Raw genomic sequence first — 15,993 nt, forward strand, 5'->3', positions numbered from 1 at the left:
CTATTGTCTGCCACGTTTTTATCTCGCTGTTTTATTACAGCAGCCGACGGCCGTATCTCCTCTTCTAGATATTATATGCTTAACTTCCTCCTAATCTTCCATTAAAAGTGTTTACTCCATTTCAGCATCAGTAGATCTGAGATCGACTTCGTGGTCTATTGAGGAAAGCAGTGAACGCGCATCTATCTGAATTACTTACACCTGGCTCAACCTAGTCGCTCCTCCTCAGCCTGGCTCGGCCTTCGTGAAACCAATTAAGCCAGGATGAACTGACTAGACTAGGTCAAGCCTCGCTTTCTCTCTTATCCTGGATACCTTTGTTCTGCTTTTGTGAAACAGGCCCCAGACCAGATAGTTTAAAGGGTCCATGCACAGCCGTCTTTGTCACCTTGTTTTCTTGTATATATGTAGACTAGTGTGGAACAGATGATCAATCAGAAACCTTTGTAGTCACTGTTGTGTAGAGTTTTGCTTCTTGGCCACAACTTGAATAAAAACCTTCATTAAGACAACAGAGACTGACATGAGAGTGTTTTTATTCATCACTCCACCTTGTTGATCTGGTTTCAGGCTACCTGTTGGGGCGGGGCAATTTTACTACTTAAAATAATTTGGTGACATCCCATAATTCCCATCACAGCTCCACCCACCTTCCACCTGACTAGTGCAGTAAAAGTACAACATGTACCTCTGAGATGTAGCACAAGTAGCACAACATGGAAATACTCCTGTAAAGTACAAGTAGCTCATAATTGGTGGAAATGTTTGACACATTGGACCAGAGACAGAAATGTGTCTCGTGTGAATGACTTACTGATAGTTTGTCTTTGATATCACAAGTTAAAACCACTGTTGAATGTCCTGATGGTTGTTTTGAAGAAGAATGACGGAATAATGGAGCTAAGATCTTCTTTAATGGACGAGTGCTACTCGTCATGGAGGAGGATTTGGCGCCCTCTAGTGCCACAAACATGAAGTGCATCCTGTCAGTTGAAGTGACTCAGATTACAGGCGGTTTTCAATGTTTGGAAATTATCCAAATATAAACAGTTAGAGATGATTTTGTCCTGATGTGAGGACTTTTTAAATGTTACATCATGTCAGCTCTGCTCAGTAGTTCATAAAGTCAGAAATAGATTGTGTCTCTTCTTCTCTGGTGTTTATAGGACTGATATATGTTGCATTCTGCTGCTACAAACTGGAACACAGACAGGAAATGTGGGACTTTATTCTGAAAGGATTCACAGGAAATGCTAGTATGCTGTTGTGTAGATGTGTGTATTAATATGAACAGTGTTGTATGGAGAGTGCTGCAGTTACTCACTCTGACCACTGGAGGAAAACTTTGGAGGGAGAATGAAGCGAAATTAAAAATTAACACAAAGAAGAAAAAAACAGTTGAGTAGAAAACAAAAGATTTATTTAGCTTTTCATTTAATAAACAGCTGAGTTGGTTCTTGATCAGTAGTTTGGTTCAAACTTCTTTTGTCTCTTCTGAAATATAAAAATCTGATTTGATTCTATGAGTTTCCCCAAACGACCACACAGTCAGTGAAGTATAGAAGTAAAAGTGAACAATACAACGTGAGTTATGAAGCTTTAATTAATAAATCCTCCATTTTATACAGTGTTGTGATTGATTTTTGCTTTGACATGATTTATATGTGATTTCCATCATTTATTATCTAGAATCATCCTAAAACTTTGATTTATTTTTATTTCAACGTCACTTATCAAAGTTTGTTCATTTGTCACACGATGACCAAAGATGATTAATTTAGTTTGTTCTAATCAAACCAACTCTTTACAAGTTGGAAGTATTTTTCCACAGATGCTGAATTTGATCCTGAAAGACTCTTGTTTGACATTTGAAGGTGTTTCTTCACACAAATCAACAAAGTTCAGTTTTATACACAAAATTAAAAAAAAAAAAGTTTCACGCCTTCTCTCAGACAACAGATCATTTCAGGTAATTACATCGACCTCGCTCAGCTCTTTCAGCCGTCCATCGGTAACACCACAAGTCCCAGAGAGCTCTCAACCCCCCGATTCCAGCCCAGCTCAGGTACCCCTCACCTGCTCCAACTGCATTTAAAACCACTGAGAGATCAGGTTGGTACGAACTAACATCAGCTGTGTGTGATCCTGTACAGACTGAACTATCAGCAGTGAGAGAGTTTCTCTAACAGGAGGAGACTCTCCCTCCTACAGAGAACACAGAGACACTGAACCAGACCCCAACCAGAACCCAAACCCAGGATAAAGAGGTTCAGTGAATGTGGTGTTGAAGGTGTGGAGGTGGATCAGTGTATCAGAGGAGACTCTGTAGAAGGACAGAGTGCCAGCAGGACAGTCCACATACACTGCTACTCTACCAGAGGAGGAGGAGGAGGAGGAGGATGAGGGAGAGGAGGAGGAGGATGTTATTCTGTTATTGTGATAGACACAGTAACCACCATCAGAGCACCACAGACTCCAGGACTGATCACTCCTTCCAAACCTACAGTCTTTACTTTTTCCTCTCCTGCGGATTCCTCTGTAACTCACTGATATATAAACTCTTCCTCTCCACTCGACCTCCCAGTAACAGCGACCAGTCAGAGCAGTTCTACACAGCAGCTGAGGATAGCGGTCAAATCTGTCTGGATGATAAGGATATGACTGAGCCTCATTCACACGTGTCACCTTCCTGTTGTTGTCAGACAGTTTGAGGTTTCTGTTTACTGTGTTTGTGTCGAGTGTGAGTTCACAGGAATCTGATGGAGAGAACAAGACACAATACAGCTGCAGTTATTAATCTATCATCTTTGATGATGACATCAGAGATCTGAATGAGTGATGTCACAGTTTGAAGCTGGTTGAATGTTTCATGAATCAAATTAAAAACACACTTACACTTCCTCAGACCTGGTGTCAACCATCGGTCTCCAGCAGGCTCCACCCTGAAAGGAGGAGGGGGGTCAGAGCAGCACTTCCTCTTTCAGCATGGAAACATGGACATTACATCGCTCTCATACACACCATGGATGTATTAAAAGAACTGGATACAGCGTTGGAGGCGGGACTCGGTCATTCCTATGAGAGTTGCTCATTGGCGCATGAAGCCTAAATGGCTTGGAAAAGTACCCGTATCTTGGCGGTTCTCGGGAACATGGTACATGCGCAGTAGCGTCCGCTTGGTCACATGACTCGGTCACGGGGTCACAGTCGTCACGCTGCGTCACACTGCGTCGTGCCGCTGTCACGGCTTGTTCACATGTAGCGTACAGGGGCGCGCAAGATGGCGCTCTGAGCAGTCGTGTCTGGATGAGCTCCGCAAACCTAACTGTTTTTTTTTACATATAGTGCGGGCAAAACAACTATTTTAACTTGTATTTCGACTGTAATTCTACCCGACTACTTTTGGTTAATGTTAATAAACCAAAATGAAAAGCTAAGAGAAAAGAAAGGCCGACGCTAGGAGGGCGTTAACTTCTGCTAACTCTGCTAGCATACCTGCTACAACGACTCTTGATAGGCAAACTGAAGCTAAGAACACACTCATCGACAACATGCACGACTATCTCGGCTCAGATTCCAACGCAGTGAAGGTAACGATGATGGAAGAAGATTTTCCACCTCTTCCCATCACACCGTCTCAGTCTCCGGCAGTTAAACAGAGAAAGGTTGTAGCCCCCTGACCCAATTCAATCTCCGTTAGCTAAAGTCTGTTTGTCTGTTAATAGAGGTGTAAACTCCAGGATAAGGGCCTTGTTTCAGGACAGCATGGTTTCTACTCCGGCAGCAACATTTTATATGAGTAATCTTGTTAGTGATATTGACTGGAAGAAAGTTTGGTCCTTACAGCAAAAGTTCCTTCTAACAAATCAGGTAAAAGGTGTCATTTAAGTTGATCGAGAGATTCTATCCAGTGAAACATTTCTTACAAAAGTTAAAGAGTGATATAGATGTAAATTGTTCCTTCTGTGAATCACATCCTGAAACTCGCTCTCATTTATTCTGGTCCTGTAAATTTACATGTGAATTGTGGAAAGATGTCAAGAATTTTATACTTGTTAACATTTTCTCAGATTTTGCACTGTACTATAGAAATATTATATTTGGTTGCTATGGTTACAGTGACAAAGACAGTAATGTATTTTTTCTTATTAATTTAATTTTAATTCTCACGAAGTTCCACATTCACAAGTGTAAATTTACCAAAAAAAACGTAATTTCTTTGTATTTATGAAAGAAATGGAATTATATCTGTCAACAAATTCTTCCTCACAAAACAAAAAGGCAATGAATGTATGCAATATTTTTAATGTTTTTTAGTGAAATTATTGTCATACTCTCGTGTTGTCTTTTAAAATTTTTAAATTTTTTAAATTTTATGTTGATTTTGTTTCATTTCTGTTGTCCTTTTATGTTTGTCACAGCTCTTTGTTTATGTTTCGCTATGCTTCTTCTGTATGTAAATGATTTTAATGTTTTCTGCTGTTACTATGGATACTGTCATTTTGAAATAAAAAAAATGTAAAAGAAAATGAACGTAGCGTACACCAGTTTACGTAGCGTTCATGAGCTTGCTCGCTCGTAGCTAGCTGGTAGCTAGCGGTAGCTAGCAGTCTGGTAGACTGGTACTATTGCTGTAGTAGCCTAGCCTACTAACCGCAGCAGCTAGTGTTTGTTTAGGAGACAGCGGTGTTGCAATGGTAATTTGACTGCACCTCATCCTGTTACATAATATATATATAACCAGCAACGAGTTTACAACTGACAGTAGGGCTTTTTTTAAATTTAAGAGGAAAATGTACAATATATGGCAAGTGATATATCCTCAGTAGTAGTAGGCTCTTTAGAAAACGGAGCACACAATGTAAACCGAATTATAATCTGATAAAAGACAAAAAAGTAAAGTAATAAAATAGCTTAAGGGGCTCTTCTAATAACGCAAAGGCATCAATAATGTTCTGAAGTTTTTTTGCTGCTTTCTTTTTCATATACTTCAGTGATTTGCAATACAGTGCTAGTTATCTCATAAAAACAAACAATAAGGGTTGTGTAAAGTATTCAACAGAAATTTAGTTTTCTTATCCTCCACTATGACCCCAAATGTAATATAGCCTACCGGTAACTTCGGGTAAAATGGGAGAGAGAAAAGATGTTTGATTCTAGCCAGTCATACATCACACCAAGAAAAATAGGAGATATTTCTTCATAACAGAATATACAGCTATTGTGGTCAATGTTGAACCAGCTCCCTTCAAAGTGCTATATTCCCATCATGACGTTTGTCTAAGGAGTTCTTCTGAATGATATAGCTATCACTAAATACTTTACTTTGAAGTGAACCTCTGTTGCTTTTGGAAGTAAAGGTAAGTTTAAGAAATTAATGCGTAATTTCTTTAATTCAGGCTGTCAAAGGGTGTGAGAATCTCAGTTCGTGCTTAACTGCATTAGGTATAATAATAATAATAATAATAATAATAATAATAATAATAATAATAGCCTACAGATATGTTAAATCCATTTGTTGTGCTACTCTACTACCTACTAGTTACTACACAGTTGTTTGGGTACGGAGATGTTAATTAACGTATGTTATATTAACGGAATACATGAATACATTCACAGCACAGGCTTTACAGCATACAGCCCATAGGTGTATTATAAGACAATAAAAGTGATGAATTACTGCCAATATATCCATTATTACAGCCGCGTACAGCTAGCAGGAATCTGGCAGGCAGAACCCAGATATGTCACATGAGCGCGCAGGGCGACGCAGTCTCGTGTGTTTGATGCACGTTCATTATGCTGAGGAAAATAACTCTGGATTCAGCTATTAGTTCATTTTACAACTTAAACATTTATTTTTTTAAATAAGGGCTATTAAGGTATTCATACTGGGGAGTTGATTTACCTAAAAAAAATGATCCGCTGAGTTACAGACGTCTCTTTCCCTATGTAAGTCTATGGGAAAAAGTATTTTTGGGCCCAGTGCATCACGTGACTGACACAGAAGTTGCAGTACCGCCGTTTGGCCACTACGAAAGTCGGGATCGACGACCGGCGCACTCCCTGGGAGCTTGATACACACGCTGTATTCTAAACCGCATACTATATGGGTAGTACGTACTGATTTGGCCAAAATGTAGTATGTAGTGTGTAGTATGCAGTATGCGAACAAAAGCAAAATCTCCAGTATGCCAAAAGTACCCAGATGTCGTACTGATTTGGAAAAAATCTCCAGTATGCATCGGATCAGTCTATCTTGCCTACTGTATCCCACAATGCAAAGCGCTGGACCGCTACAGTTACGACAACAGAAGTAAAAAATGGCTCGTTTTTTTTTTATTTTTCGGAGCTATTTCATCACTAAATTCACTTCTAAAAAGTTTTTGAGGTGAGAAATCAACTGTGTAGATTTTTTAATATTGGCAGTTTTACGAAGTTAGATGGCGAATCGAACATTTGTTCACCGTACAAAATGCCGTGACAGCTAGCTAGCGCCTGCTGGAGTCGCTGCCAGCCAGCCGGGTCACGCTCAGAGAACCTGCTATGAGCTGGCTGGAGCTCTCTAGAGACTGGTCTCGTAGACAAGAGGCTTTTATTTCCTTGTTGACGGATTGTTTGTTTAAATATAACAACACGGATGTCCATTATAAATTAACAGGAACCTGTGTTTATCTGCCTTTTTGGAGTTGATAAGCTCCACAATCGCCCACGGGCGTAGCTCACTGGAGAGCCGGCCACAGAGCAGCACAGTGGCGAGGGAAGAGGAGAGGGAAGAGGAGATGGAAACAGCAGCCTCTGACAGGGCAACATGACCCTTTTTAACATTACTCTAATATCAGGGAGGGAGATCAGTCCTCTGTTTAGTTGCTGTAACTGAAAAAACAGTTTGAGTAACGTAAATTTTGTGGTTCAATATTTTATATTTCCCGTCTCCCCTCCTTGATGATCCTGTTTGTCTGACTTCACTCTGAGCTGTTAGAATAAATAGTTAAAACCTGCAGTATCTTATAAAGTAAACAAACAACATAAACAACAAAATCAAAGTTGAATTTTTTGATAATATTGCAATAGTGGTACGAGTTTGTTTTTTTGTCCAGTACTTTAAGAGCTGGTTTAAAGGCTAAAGCCTCGTCTAGCATACAGCAAAATACATCGCTTTAACCGTCACATACTACATACTACTGAGGAACGCAGTATGCAGTATGTACTGTATACTGCATACTGCGTTCCTCAGTAGTATGTAGTAGTGATGGGAATTCCGGCTCTTTTTAGTGAGCTAGATCATTTGGTCAGCTCACCAAGAAGATCCGGCTCTTTCGGCTCCCAAACGGCTCTTCATTTTACCAATTCTGCCTTTTATAATTCAGCAAAATTTAGCGCTGTTTTGACCTATGATTAGTATGTGTGCACATATATCACTTAAATTATTCAATATAATTATACTAAACCTTGTAATTTCCAGAATACCATAATTTTACATGCTGCTTCGTTTCTGACTGTCACTCATCTTGTCTGCTATTCGTGCACCGCACTCCTCTCTCTCTTTCTCTTCTCCTCTCCCTCCTGCTCTGTACCTGTAGACCGTCAGCGCGCCGCGCACCCTATACCCTCCCTGCTTGATGGTATGATCCTTGTCTGTCATCACGTGATTGGTCTCACAGAAGTCATTAACACAACATTCAGTCACAGTCAGTGCATGGAGTGCCCGTGGCACGGAGAATATCATCCTATCATTCTGCCTTGAATTAATTTACAAAAAAAAAAAAGGTCTCTTTAAGCCGGCTCGTTTGCAGCCGACACATTACTAGTATGTAGTAGGCGGTTTTGAATACAGCCACACCTTTGTTATTCTACACAAATGGACTCACATGTTCACATGGAGCGCTTATTATTAGTCAGCTACTATTCTTTTAGTTCAGTGGAGCTTCTTCTGATTGGCCAATGACTACAGCTCATTATGTTCACTTATTCATGATATATTATTATCAGTATTATATTGACAATCATCATACATTTCAGACTCAGTTTCCTCAACCAGTCAGTCAGTAAATCAAATGTTTAAACCTGCATCAACTGGTATCTTTGTCCACTTGTGGTTCAGTGAAAACAAGCTGTAAACACAACATCTGACATATTATCAGCTTATAAAGTAGTTGTGTCTAACATGATATCAACCAGCTGCTTCCACATCCAGCAGTTACAGAGCAACATGATGATTCATCAGGAGTCTTTTTGTTTGTGTCACCTGATATATAATAGAAAGCCCCTTTTCCACCGCAGCAACTTTCCCCCGGTACTAGGAACCTTTTTAGGAACTCATTGCGTTTCAACCGCAGGGACCAGGGACCAGGGACCAGGGTCTGAGGGTCTTTTTAACCCCCCAAAAAGTTAACATTAAAAGTAAGGTTAGAATCTGCTGTCGGCTTCCTGACTCATTTTAAAGAAGACAGAGACAAAAAAGAGAGAGAGAACGTGTGAGCGAGCTGAGAGGGCGAGTGGTAGAAGAGACAGACACCATGGCGGTGCTGTGAATGAGAGAATAAAAAGTTATTTTCTGATTGTTTCACAGCGGTTACGTTCTGAAGCACAAATAAATAACCATAAAACACTCAACAGATGATTTACCGTGGAGACAGACGCTCTCAGTTTCATTTCATCATTACATCCAACGTGCAGTAAATACTTTGCAGCAGTAAACGCAGTGAGACAAAACGTTCATGTTTTCATTGTGTCTGACTTTGACACTGTTCACATCCCGTCTCCTAGCAACAGTCAAAACTGGTTTTTATTATCTGTAATCTAAAGGTAAAGATATTACAGGTAAGGTCCGTGTGCAGCCACAGAGCACTTCCTATGTCCCCCTATAATGTTGGTCCAGTGCTAAGTAAACCTTTTTGAGCTCTGACACACTATGTCCATAATCAGTTGTTGGTTATTCATTGAGCGTCTTTGGCTGACTGTCACCTGTAGTTTCTGTGGCAAGTCCTGCAACAAGTTGACTCTTATCAGCCATGGAACTCGCTCTCAGTGCAAAACAAACCAAAACCTGGTGAAGATAAACTCCTTTAAAACAGCAAAACATTACTATTGTGATAATTTATCAAGAACGCTTAAACAGATTCATTGTTACATAAAAATGGTCTTTTTCTGTTTCTTTGTTTTAACAACAATTTCTGGACTAAAGGGCAACACACACTGGTGGCAGATGACGAGCATCAAAACATCCAACTATTGTTTGATATGAGCCCACAAACCTGCAGCGTGACAATGTTGATGCATATCAGCCCACCATGATACCTGACAATGTATCAGGATACACAACTATCCTATTTTCTAATGTTGAAACTAGACAACGCTCCAGAAAAACAGCATTTCATCACCTTCCCTCCCTGTTTTGACACATCCAGGCTACTGTTCCTTGACTTCTTCTGTCTGTATTGATGGTCTGATGTGGGACACAAACAGTTTGACGAGTCAGTGTTTATCAGCTCTGGTTGTTTGAGGTCAGCTTTGTGTGTCGGGGTCACATGAGCTAGGCTGACAGTGTGACAGAGAAAAAGTTTCCAGCTCTACCTCCTCTATCAGACTGAGTTTCTGTGGCTGCAACAGGCTTCTTCATACCTGAGAGTTTCCAGTCTCCAGTGTAGATCCTCCAGTCCAGCAGACAGCAGCTTCCTTCCTGAGGCTCCTGGGTGATTGTAGCTCAGGTCCAGCTCTCTCAGATGGGAAGGGTTGGAGCTCAGAGCTGAGGCCAAAAAAGCACAGCCTTCCTCTGTGATCAGGCAGCCTGACAGCCTGCAAACACACAAAACAACACGCATATCACATAATCTGAGGGTACTGTGAGGGCTGGAGGTTACTGTAGTACTGTGATACTGTCGGCTACAGCGAGGTTACACTAATATTTTTACTGATCTTTCTCTAGTCACAACCAAACACCCACTAATGCCAATGAACAATAGGACAACATTACTGGTAGCACTCTGATTCCTCTCTAATGTTTCAAGTCCCAACAGAGTGAGAAAAAGAATATAAAACATTTTCATGTACAGAGATTAAATCTTAATAAATTCAACTGGTTTGAATCATATAAGCAGAGACAATCTTATGCCGGTTGGGAGTTTATGCATTAATGTAAATCAGGATTTAAGTGCCCATCAGTTGAACATGTTGATGAATCCTGACCTGAGAGTTTCCAGAGTACAGTGTGGACTCCCCAGTCCAGCAGACAGCAGCTCCACTCCTGAATCCTGCAGGTTGTTGCTACTCAGGTCCAGCTCTCTCAGACTAGAGGACTGGGAGCTGAGAACTGAGGACAGAGCTTCACAACTTCTCTCTGAGAGGTTACAGTCACTCAGTCTGAAGAGACAATAATGAAGAAAAAACAAGCAATAAGTTGAAAAGACAGAAGAGTATTTAAGTTATGATATATGAATCCAACTATCTCTGTACTTACAGAGCTTTGTTGGAGGCTTTGACCACTGGCAGCAGCCTCAGAAGAGCCTCCTCTGAAGCAGAGTATTTCTTCAGGTCAAACACGTCCAGATCTTTTTCTGATGACAGTAAGATGAAGACCAGAGCTGACCACTGAGCAGGAGACAGTTTACCTGTGGAGAGACTTCCTGAACTCAGGGACTGTTGCATCTCCTCCACTAGAGAATAAACATTCAGTTCATTCAGACAGTGGAACAGATTGATGCTTTTCTCTGCAGAGAGATCCTCATCAATCTTGTTCTTGATGTACTGGACTGTTTCCTGATTGGTCTGTGAGCTACTTCCTGTCTGTGTCAGCAGACCTCGTAGGAGCGTCTGATTGCTCTCTAATGAAAGACCCAGGATGAAACGGAGGAACAAGTCCAGATGTCCGTTTGGACTCTGTAAGGCCTTGTCAACAGCACTCTGGTAGAGATGTGTCGCTGCAGATTTGAATTTTCTTCTTTGAGACTTCTGGGATGTTGTTTGTTCTTCTGCCATCAGATTGACACCAGAGTTGATGAATGTCAGATGGACATGAAGAGCAGCCAGAAACTCCTGAACACTCAGATGGACGAAGCAGAACACCTTGTCCTGGTACAGTCCTCTCTCCTCTTTAAAGATCTGTGTGAACACTCCTGAGTACACTGAGGCTGCTCTGATATTGATGCCACACTCTGTCAGGTCGGATTCATAGAAGATCAGGTTGCCTTTCTGCAGCTGCTCAAAAGCCAGTTTTCCCAGAGACTCAATCATCTTCCTGCTCTCTGGACTCCAGTGTGGATCTGTCTCAGCTCCTCCATCATACTTGATGTTCTTCACTTTGGACTGAACCACCAGGAAGTGGATGTACATCTCAGTCAGGGTCTTGGGCAGCTCTCCTCTCTTTCTGGTCTTCAACACCTCCTCCAGGACTGTAGCAGTGATCCAGCAGAAGACCGGGATGTGGCACATGATGTGGAGGCTTCGTGATGTCTTGATGTGGGAGATGATTGTGTCGGCCTGCTCCTCATCTCTGGATCTCTTCCTGAAGTACTCCTCCTTCTGTGGGTCGGTGAACCCTCTGACCTCTGTCACCATGTCAACACACTCAGGAGGGATCTGATTGGCTGCTGCAGGTCGTGTGGTTATCCAGATGCGAGCAGAGGGAAGCAGTTTCCCCCTGATGAGGTTTGTCAGCAGCACATCCACTGAGGTGGACTCTGTAACATCAGTCAGGATCTCATTGTTGTGGAAGTCCAGAGGAAGTCGACACTCGTCCAGACCGTCAAAGATGAACACAACCTGGAACTCTTCAAACCTGCAGATTCCTGCTTCTTTGGTTTCAGTAAAGAAGTGATGAACAAGTTCCACCAAGCTGTACTTTTTCTCTTTCAGCACATTCAGCTCTCTGAAAGTGAATGGAAATGTGAACTGTATGTCCTGGTTGGCTTTGTCTTCAGCCCAGTCCAGAGTGAACTTCTGTGTTAAGACTGTTTTCCCAATGCCAGCCACTCCCTTTGTCATCACTGTTCTGATTGGTTCATCTCTTCCAGGTGAGGCTTTAAAGATGTCTTCTTGTCTGATTGTTGTTTCTGGTCTGTGTGGTTTCCTGGATGCTGTTTCAATCTGTCTGACCTCATGTTCATCATTGACCTCTGCAGTCCCTCCCTCTGTGATGTAGAGCTCTGTGTAGATCTGATTCAGAAGGGTTGGGTTTCCTGCTTTAGCGATCCCCTCAAACACACACTGGAACTTCTTCTTCAGGTTAGATTTGAGTTCACGCTGACAAACTCCAGAATAACTTCCTGAATCAACACACAAAGAAGATCAATAAGAAAATATTTGAACATTTCAGTTCCTCAAAGAATGAGTATATGAATATATTTTGGTCCATCTCTTGAGACATTAGTAAACGTCCCATTTATCCAGCATGTTAAATCTTTAGAGAAATCCTCTTACTGCTCTGCAGACAGTCAGCCAGCTCCTCCTGCTTCATTCTCCTCAGGAAGTGCAGTGTGATCTTCAGAAAAGCCTCTCTGCTGCTCCTCCTCTGCTCTTCATCCTCACCGTCCACCACCTCCTCATCCTCCCTCTGACTCTCTAAGCATTCTGGGTAATCTGAACTCAGAACCTTCTGGATCTTCTTCAGCTCGTTCTTCACAAAAGTGACGATGTTCTCCTCCAGCAGCTGGAACAGAATATTATATGAATGACAGTCAGACTAAAATCATGGAACCAAACATCAGATCCATGTTGGACAGACTGACAATCCACTGGTCTAAAAAGTGCAGCATGGAGATGATTGTGAACAGAATAGATGTAAAAGTAGTTGTTGTACATGTACAGACCATAAATATGGAGTCCAGGTGTGTTTGATGCTGCTGGGCAGACTGACCACTGGGAATCTCTGAGCTCTCCTGGTCCACTCTGTGGAGGAATCATGAAGGATTAGCTCATATGATGTCTGTCCACACAGAAACAAACACAAGGTAAAGGTCCATGAAGTGATTTTTGGATGTGAGCAGTGAATCAGATGACTCCCTGTAGTGGTAAAGGTTTACTAGTCCTGCTGATCCCACTGAGAATCAACAGCTCAGTCTGAAGCTGTAAGGAGCTTTCAGCTCAGTGTTTTCTTCACCGGTCAGTTTGGTTTAGTCCCTACAGCTCTCACCAATCCCCTCCATATGTACACTGCTGAAGTCCCCTAGAGCAAGGCAACCAGAACCTCTAGCTGCTCCAGTGGAGCTGCTTAGTGTCAGACCGGTTGTACTGGGCAGCTCCCAGTCTGAACTTCATCTTCCTACAGAGTAGTAAGGTTTAAAAACTGGAGATCTCACAGCTGAGAGTCTGATAAAGACACATAATTTCGTTTCATTAAGAGTTTGAGATCCTCACCTGTGATCAACAACTTTGATAAATAGTTTGCTCACATGTGTGTAGAGTCAAATTAACATCCTTTTGGCATGGAGCCTCAACTAGGGAAATCTGGACTTTTCCTAACACCAGTAGAAGTCTGACAGTAGGAGCTTCTGGTGGCTCCATTTTTCAGCAGCGAAGGTTGCCGCTTGATAAAAACACAATTTGGTTTCATTATCAGTTTGATATCCTCACCTTTGATCAACCGAGTGGCGTCCATCTTTGAAGAATATAGGACGATCGATAGACCAGTCACTCTTGATGGACACACAGCTGGGTTCAGGTTCTTGCAGCTTCCTGCTGATAGAAACACAAGATAAATTCTGCACTGCACCCACAACACACTGAGACAAAACCTGTCAATGATTTAATACACCTAACTCTACGCAGTATATTTGTATCCTGGTAATTTTTGGTCACATTTTGTATGAATTCAATGTTTCATTCAATGTATATTTTAAAGCTGTATTCGGTGCAGTGTGCAGGAAATGATGCTCTGGGGTGACCATGATGGTTGAATAGCAATGCCGTCCATTAAGGATAAAAACAGGATGGACGTGGGTTCAAAGCAGAGTTTTAACTGAGTGTCCTTTCCTATATTTAAGTTCCCTTACATCTGAAATCATCATTTTTGTTTTCATTATCAGTTTGAAATCCTCACCTTTGATCAACAGAGTGGCGTCCATCTTTGAATAATATAGGAAGACCCATAGACCGGTCACTCCTCATGGACAGACAGCTGGGTCCAGGTTCAGATTCAGGTTCAGATTCAGGTTCAGGACAGCCTGGACTCTGATGGATCCTGATCAAAAGCAATTCATTAAAGCTCACACATTTAGAAACATTCTCAGGGTAGTCTTTGTGACATGGAGATATATTATATGTTATAAAGAAACAATCACAGCTGGACATGAACTGTGCTCCATCTCACAGGATCATAGTGGACTGACGGAAACTCTGAGACCAGCTGTAAACCTCACTGACCACCAGGGGGAGCTCAGTAGCTGCTGTTGAAACACAAACCTCCAGCCTCTGGACCTGCACACTGAGCCCTCCACAGACTTCAGTCACACTGTGATGTGTTTAAATGCTCACTGTTATCAGGTTAAGACTGAGCCACTGCTGGGACCAGAGGGTTAACATGAGAACTTCACTCGTCATGGATACAGCATGACATATGTCAAAGTGTTGGACCTGTGATCCATCTCAGAGTGTGTCTAAAGGGCTCCGAACAGCATTTGTATGAACAATTTATGCAACATGTGATCAGTCTGTTGCTTCAGACAGCATAACAGACACATAATGTGATGTACAGTATATATATGATATGTAAGGGATAACGTACAGCGAGATGGTCATTCCCTACAGGTCTCTCATCGCCCTGACGGAGATTCTTTCACAACAATGACCCGCTAGCTCAACATTATCCCGCTTATTACACGGCTACTTACTTAAGAAATCAATAATTTGACACGAAAACGGTCAGCCAGTCTGACATCAGAGCTGCTCCCATAGCAACGGTCTGCTATAAAGAAATTACAGACCGCAGAACACCGTGATTGACCAATCAGAATCAAGTATCCAACACAGCCGTGTAATAAAAATGAATGAACACTTCACCTCAATAAACATGAAATATGAGCCCTTATAAAATACGTGAAGTATCAAAGTCCAAACTGAAATCCAGTATCAGAATTAAATCTAACGACTTTATCTGTTTTATAGATTTATTATGAGTCAATATTCAAGTGAAAGAGCAGAGAGACAGACCTGCAACTATTCCCTTGTCCACTTAATTTGTCCCTAGATCTCTCTGAATACATGGGTTCTTACTTTAAAGACTCATCATAATAACACATTGTCACTGAGTTTATTAAGTTATTAATTAACAGAGTAGAAATGATCAGTCGATCGCTGAGCGCACTTTAAACAACAGAGGTCTCAATAAACATGAAATATGAGCCTTCATAAACTAAGTGAAGTTTCAAAGTCCAAACTGAAATCCAGTATCAGAACACAATCTAACGTCTGTATCTGTTTTATAGATTTATAGGTTTATAGGTTTATAGGTTTATAGATTTATTATGAGTCAATGTTCAAGTAACAGAGCAGATAAACAGTAAACAGCAAGTTTATAAGAATGAATATGTTGAAGGGTAAAACAGTATCAAATGTAATGTGAAGTGTTGAGTGTGATACCTTTTCATGTTGGTGATAACCTGCAGCCACCTGATGAAGACAGACAGACGGGTTCATCATTAGTCTTCAGTCTCATTTGATTTGTGTCTCATCAGGAAATCAAATCTGTTTCTACATGTAGACTTTAAAGACAGCGAGCTGTAGTTTCAAGTATTTGTTGTCAGATAAACATTGTGCTGTAGAGTCATTATCAAAGACAGGAGGTCAACACATGAACCAACAGAGAGCAGCTTGTTTGTCATAAAACATGAGAGACTGGAATGAATCAAAGTTCCACTTACTCAGTTTCTTCTCATGAACTTCAACACAGCAGCTCTCTGCTGTCTGGACCAGGTCTGTGTAGAAGAAGAGTTTTCTGTTCTGTTCCTCTGCTTCTTCATCGGTCCTCTGTGTCTGCAGGCTGCTGTCACACTCAAACAC

General features: G+C 41.4%; 1 protein-coding gene across 19 annotated transcripts in view; it reads right to left on the reverse strand.

Annotated features, from left to right (window-relative positions):
• LOC119495526 (NACHT, LRR and PYD domains-containing protein 12-like) overlaps positions 1–14,514 on the reverse strand; it is a 52,961-nt gene extending 38,447 nt beyond the window's left edge. For 7 of the 19 annotated variants that reach the window (XM_037782113.1, XM_037782111.1, XM_037782123.1 and 4 more), the window contains exons 1-2: positions 14,036–14,514; positions 13,570–13,674 (exon numbers count right to left, since the gene is read on the reverse strand). In XM_037782113.1, coding sequence (XP_037638041.1) covers positions 13,570–13,674; positions 14,036–14,286 — 356 coding nt within the window. In that variant the 5' untranslated portion in view covers positions 14,287–14,514. Of the gene's footprint in view, positions 1–1,646; positions 2,757–2,895; positions 2,943–9,624; positions 9,799–10,188; positions 10,363–10,459; positions 12,264–12,417; positions 12,647–12,806; positions 12,886–13,569; positions 13,675–14,035 lie in introns of those variants that run through there. The other 12 variants (XM_037782109.1, XM_037782116.1, XM_037782105.1 and 9 more) reach the window with 6 other exon arrangements.
• Between the last annotated feature and the right edge of the window lie 1,479 nt (positions 14,515–15,993).

This window comes from Sebastes umbrosus, chromosome 10, assembly GCF_015220745.1.
Source record: "Sebastes umbrosus isolate fSebUmb1 chromosome 10, fSebUmb1.pri, whole genome shotgun sequence".
NCBI classification, from domain to species: Eukaryota; Metazoa; Chordata; class Actinopteri; order Perciformes; family Sebastidae; genus Sebastes; species Sebastes umbrosus.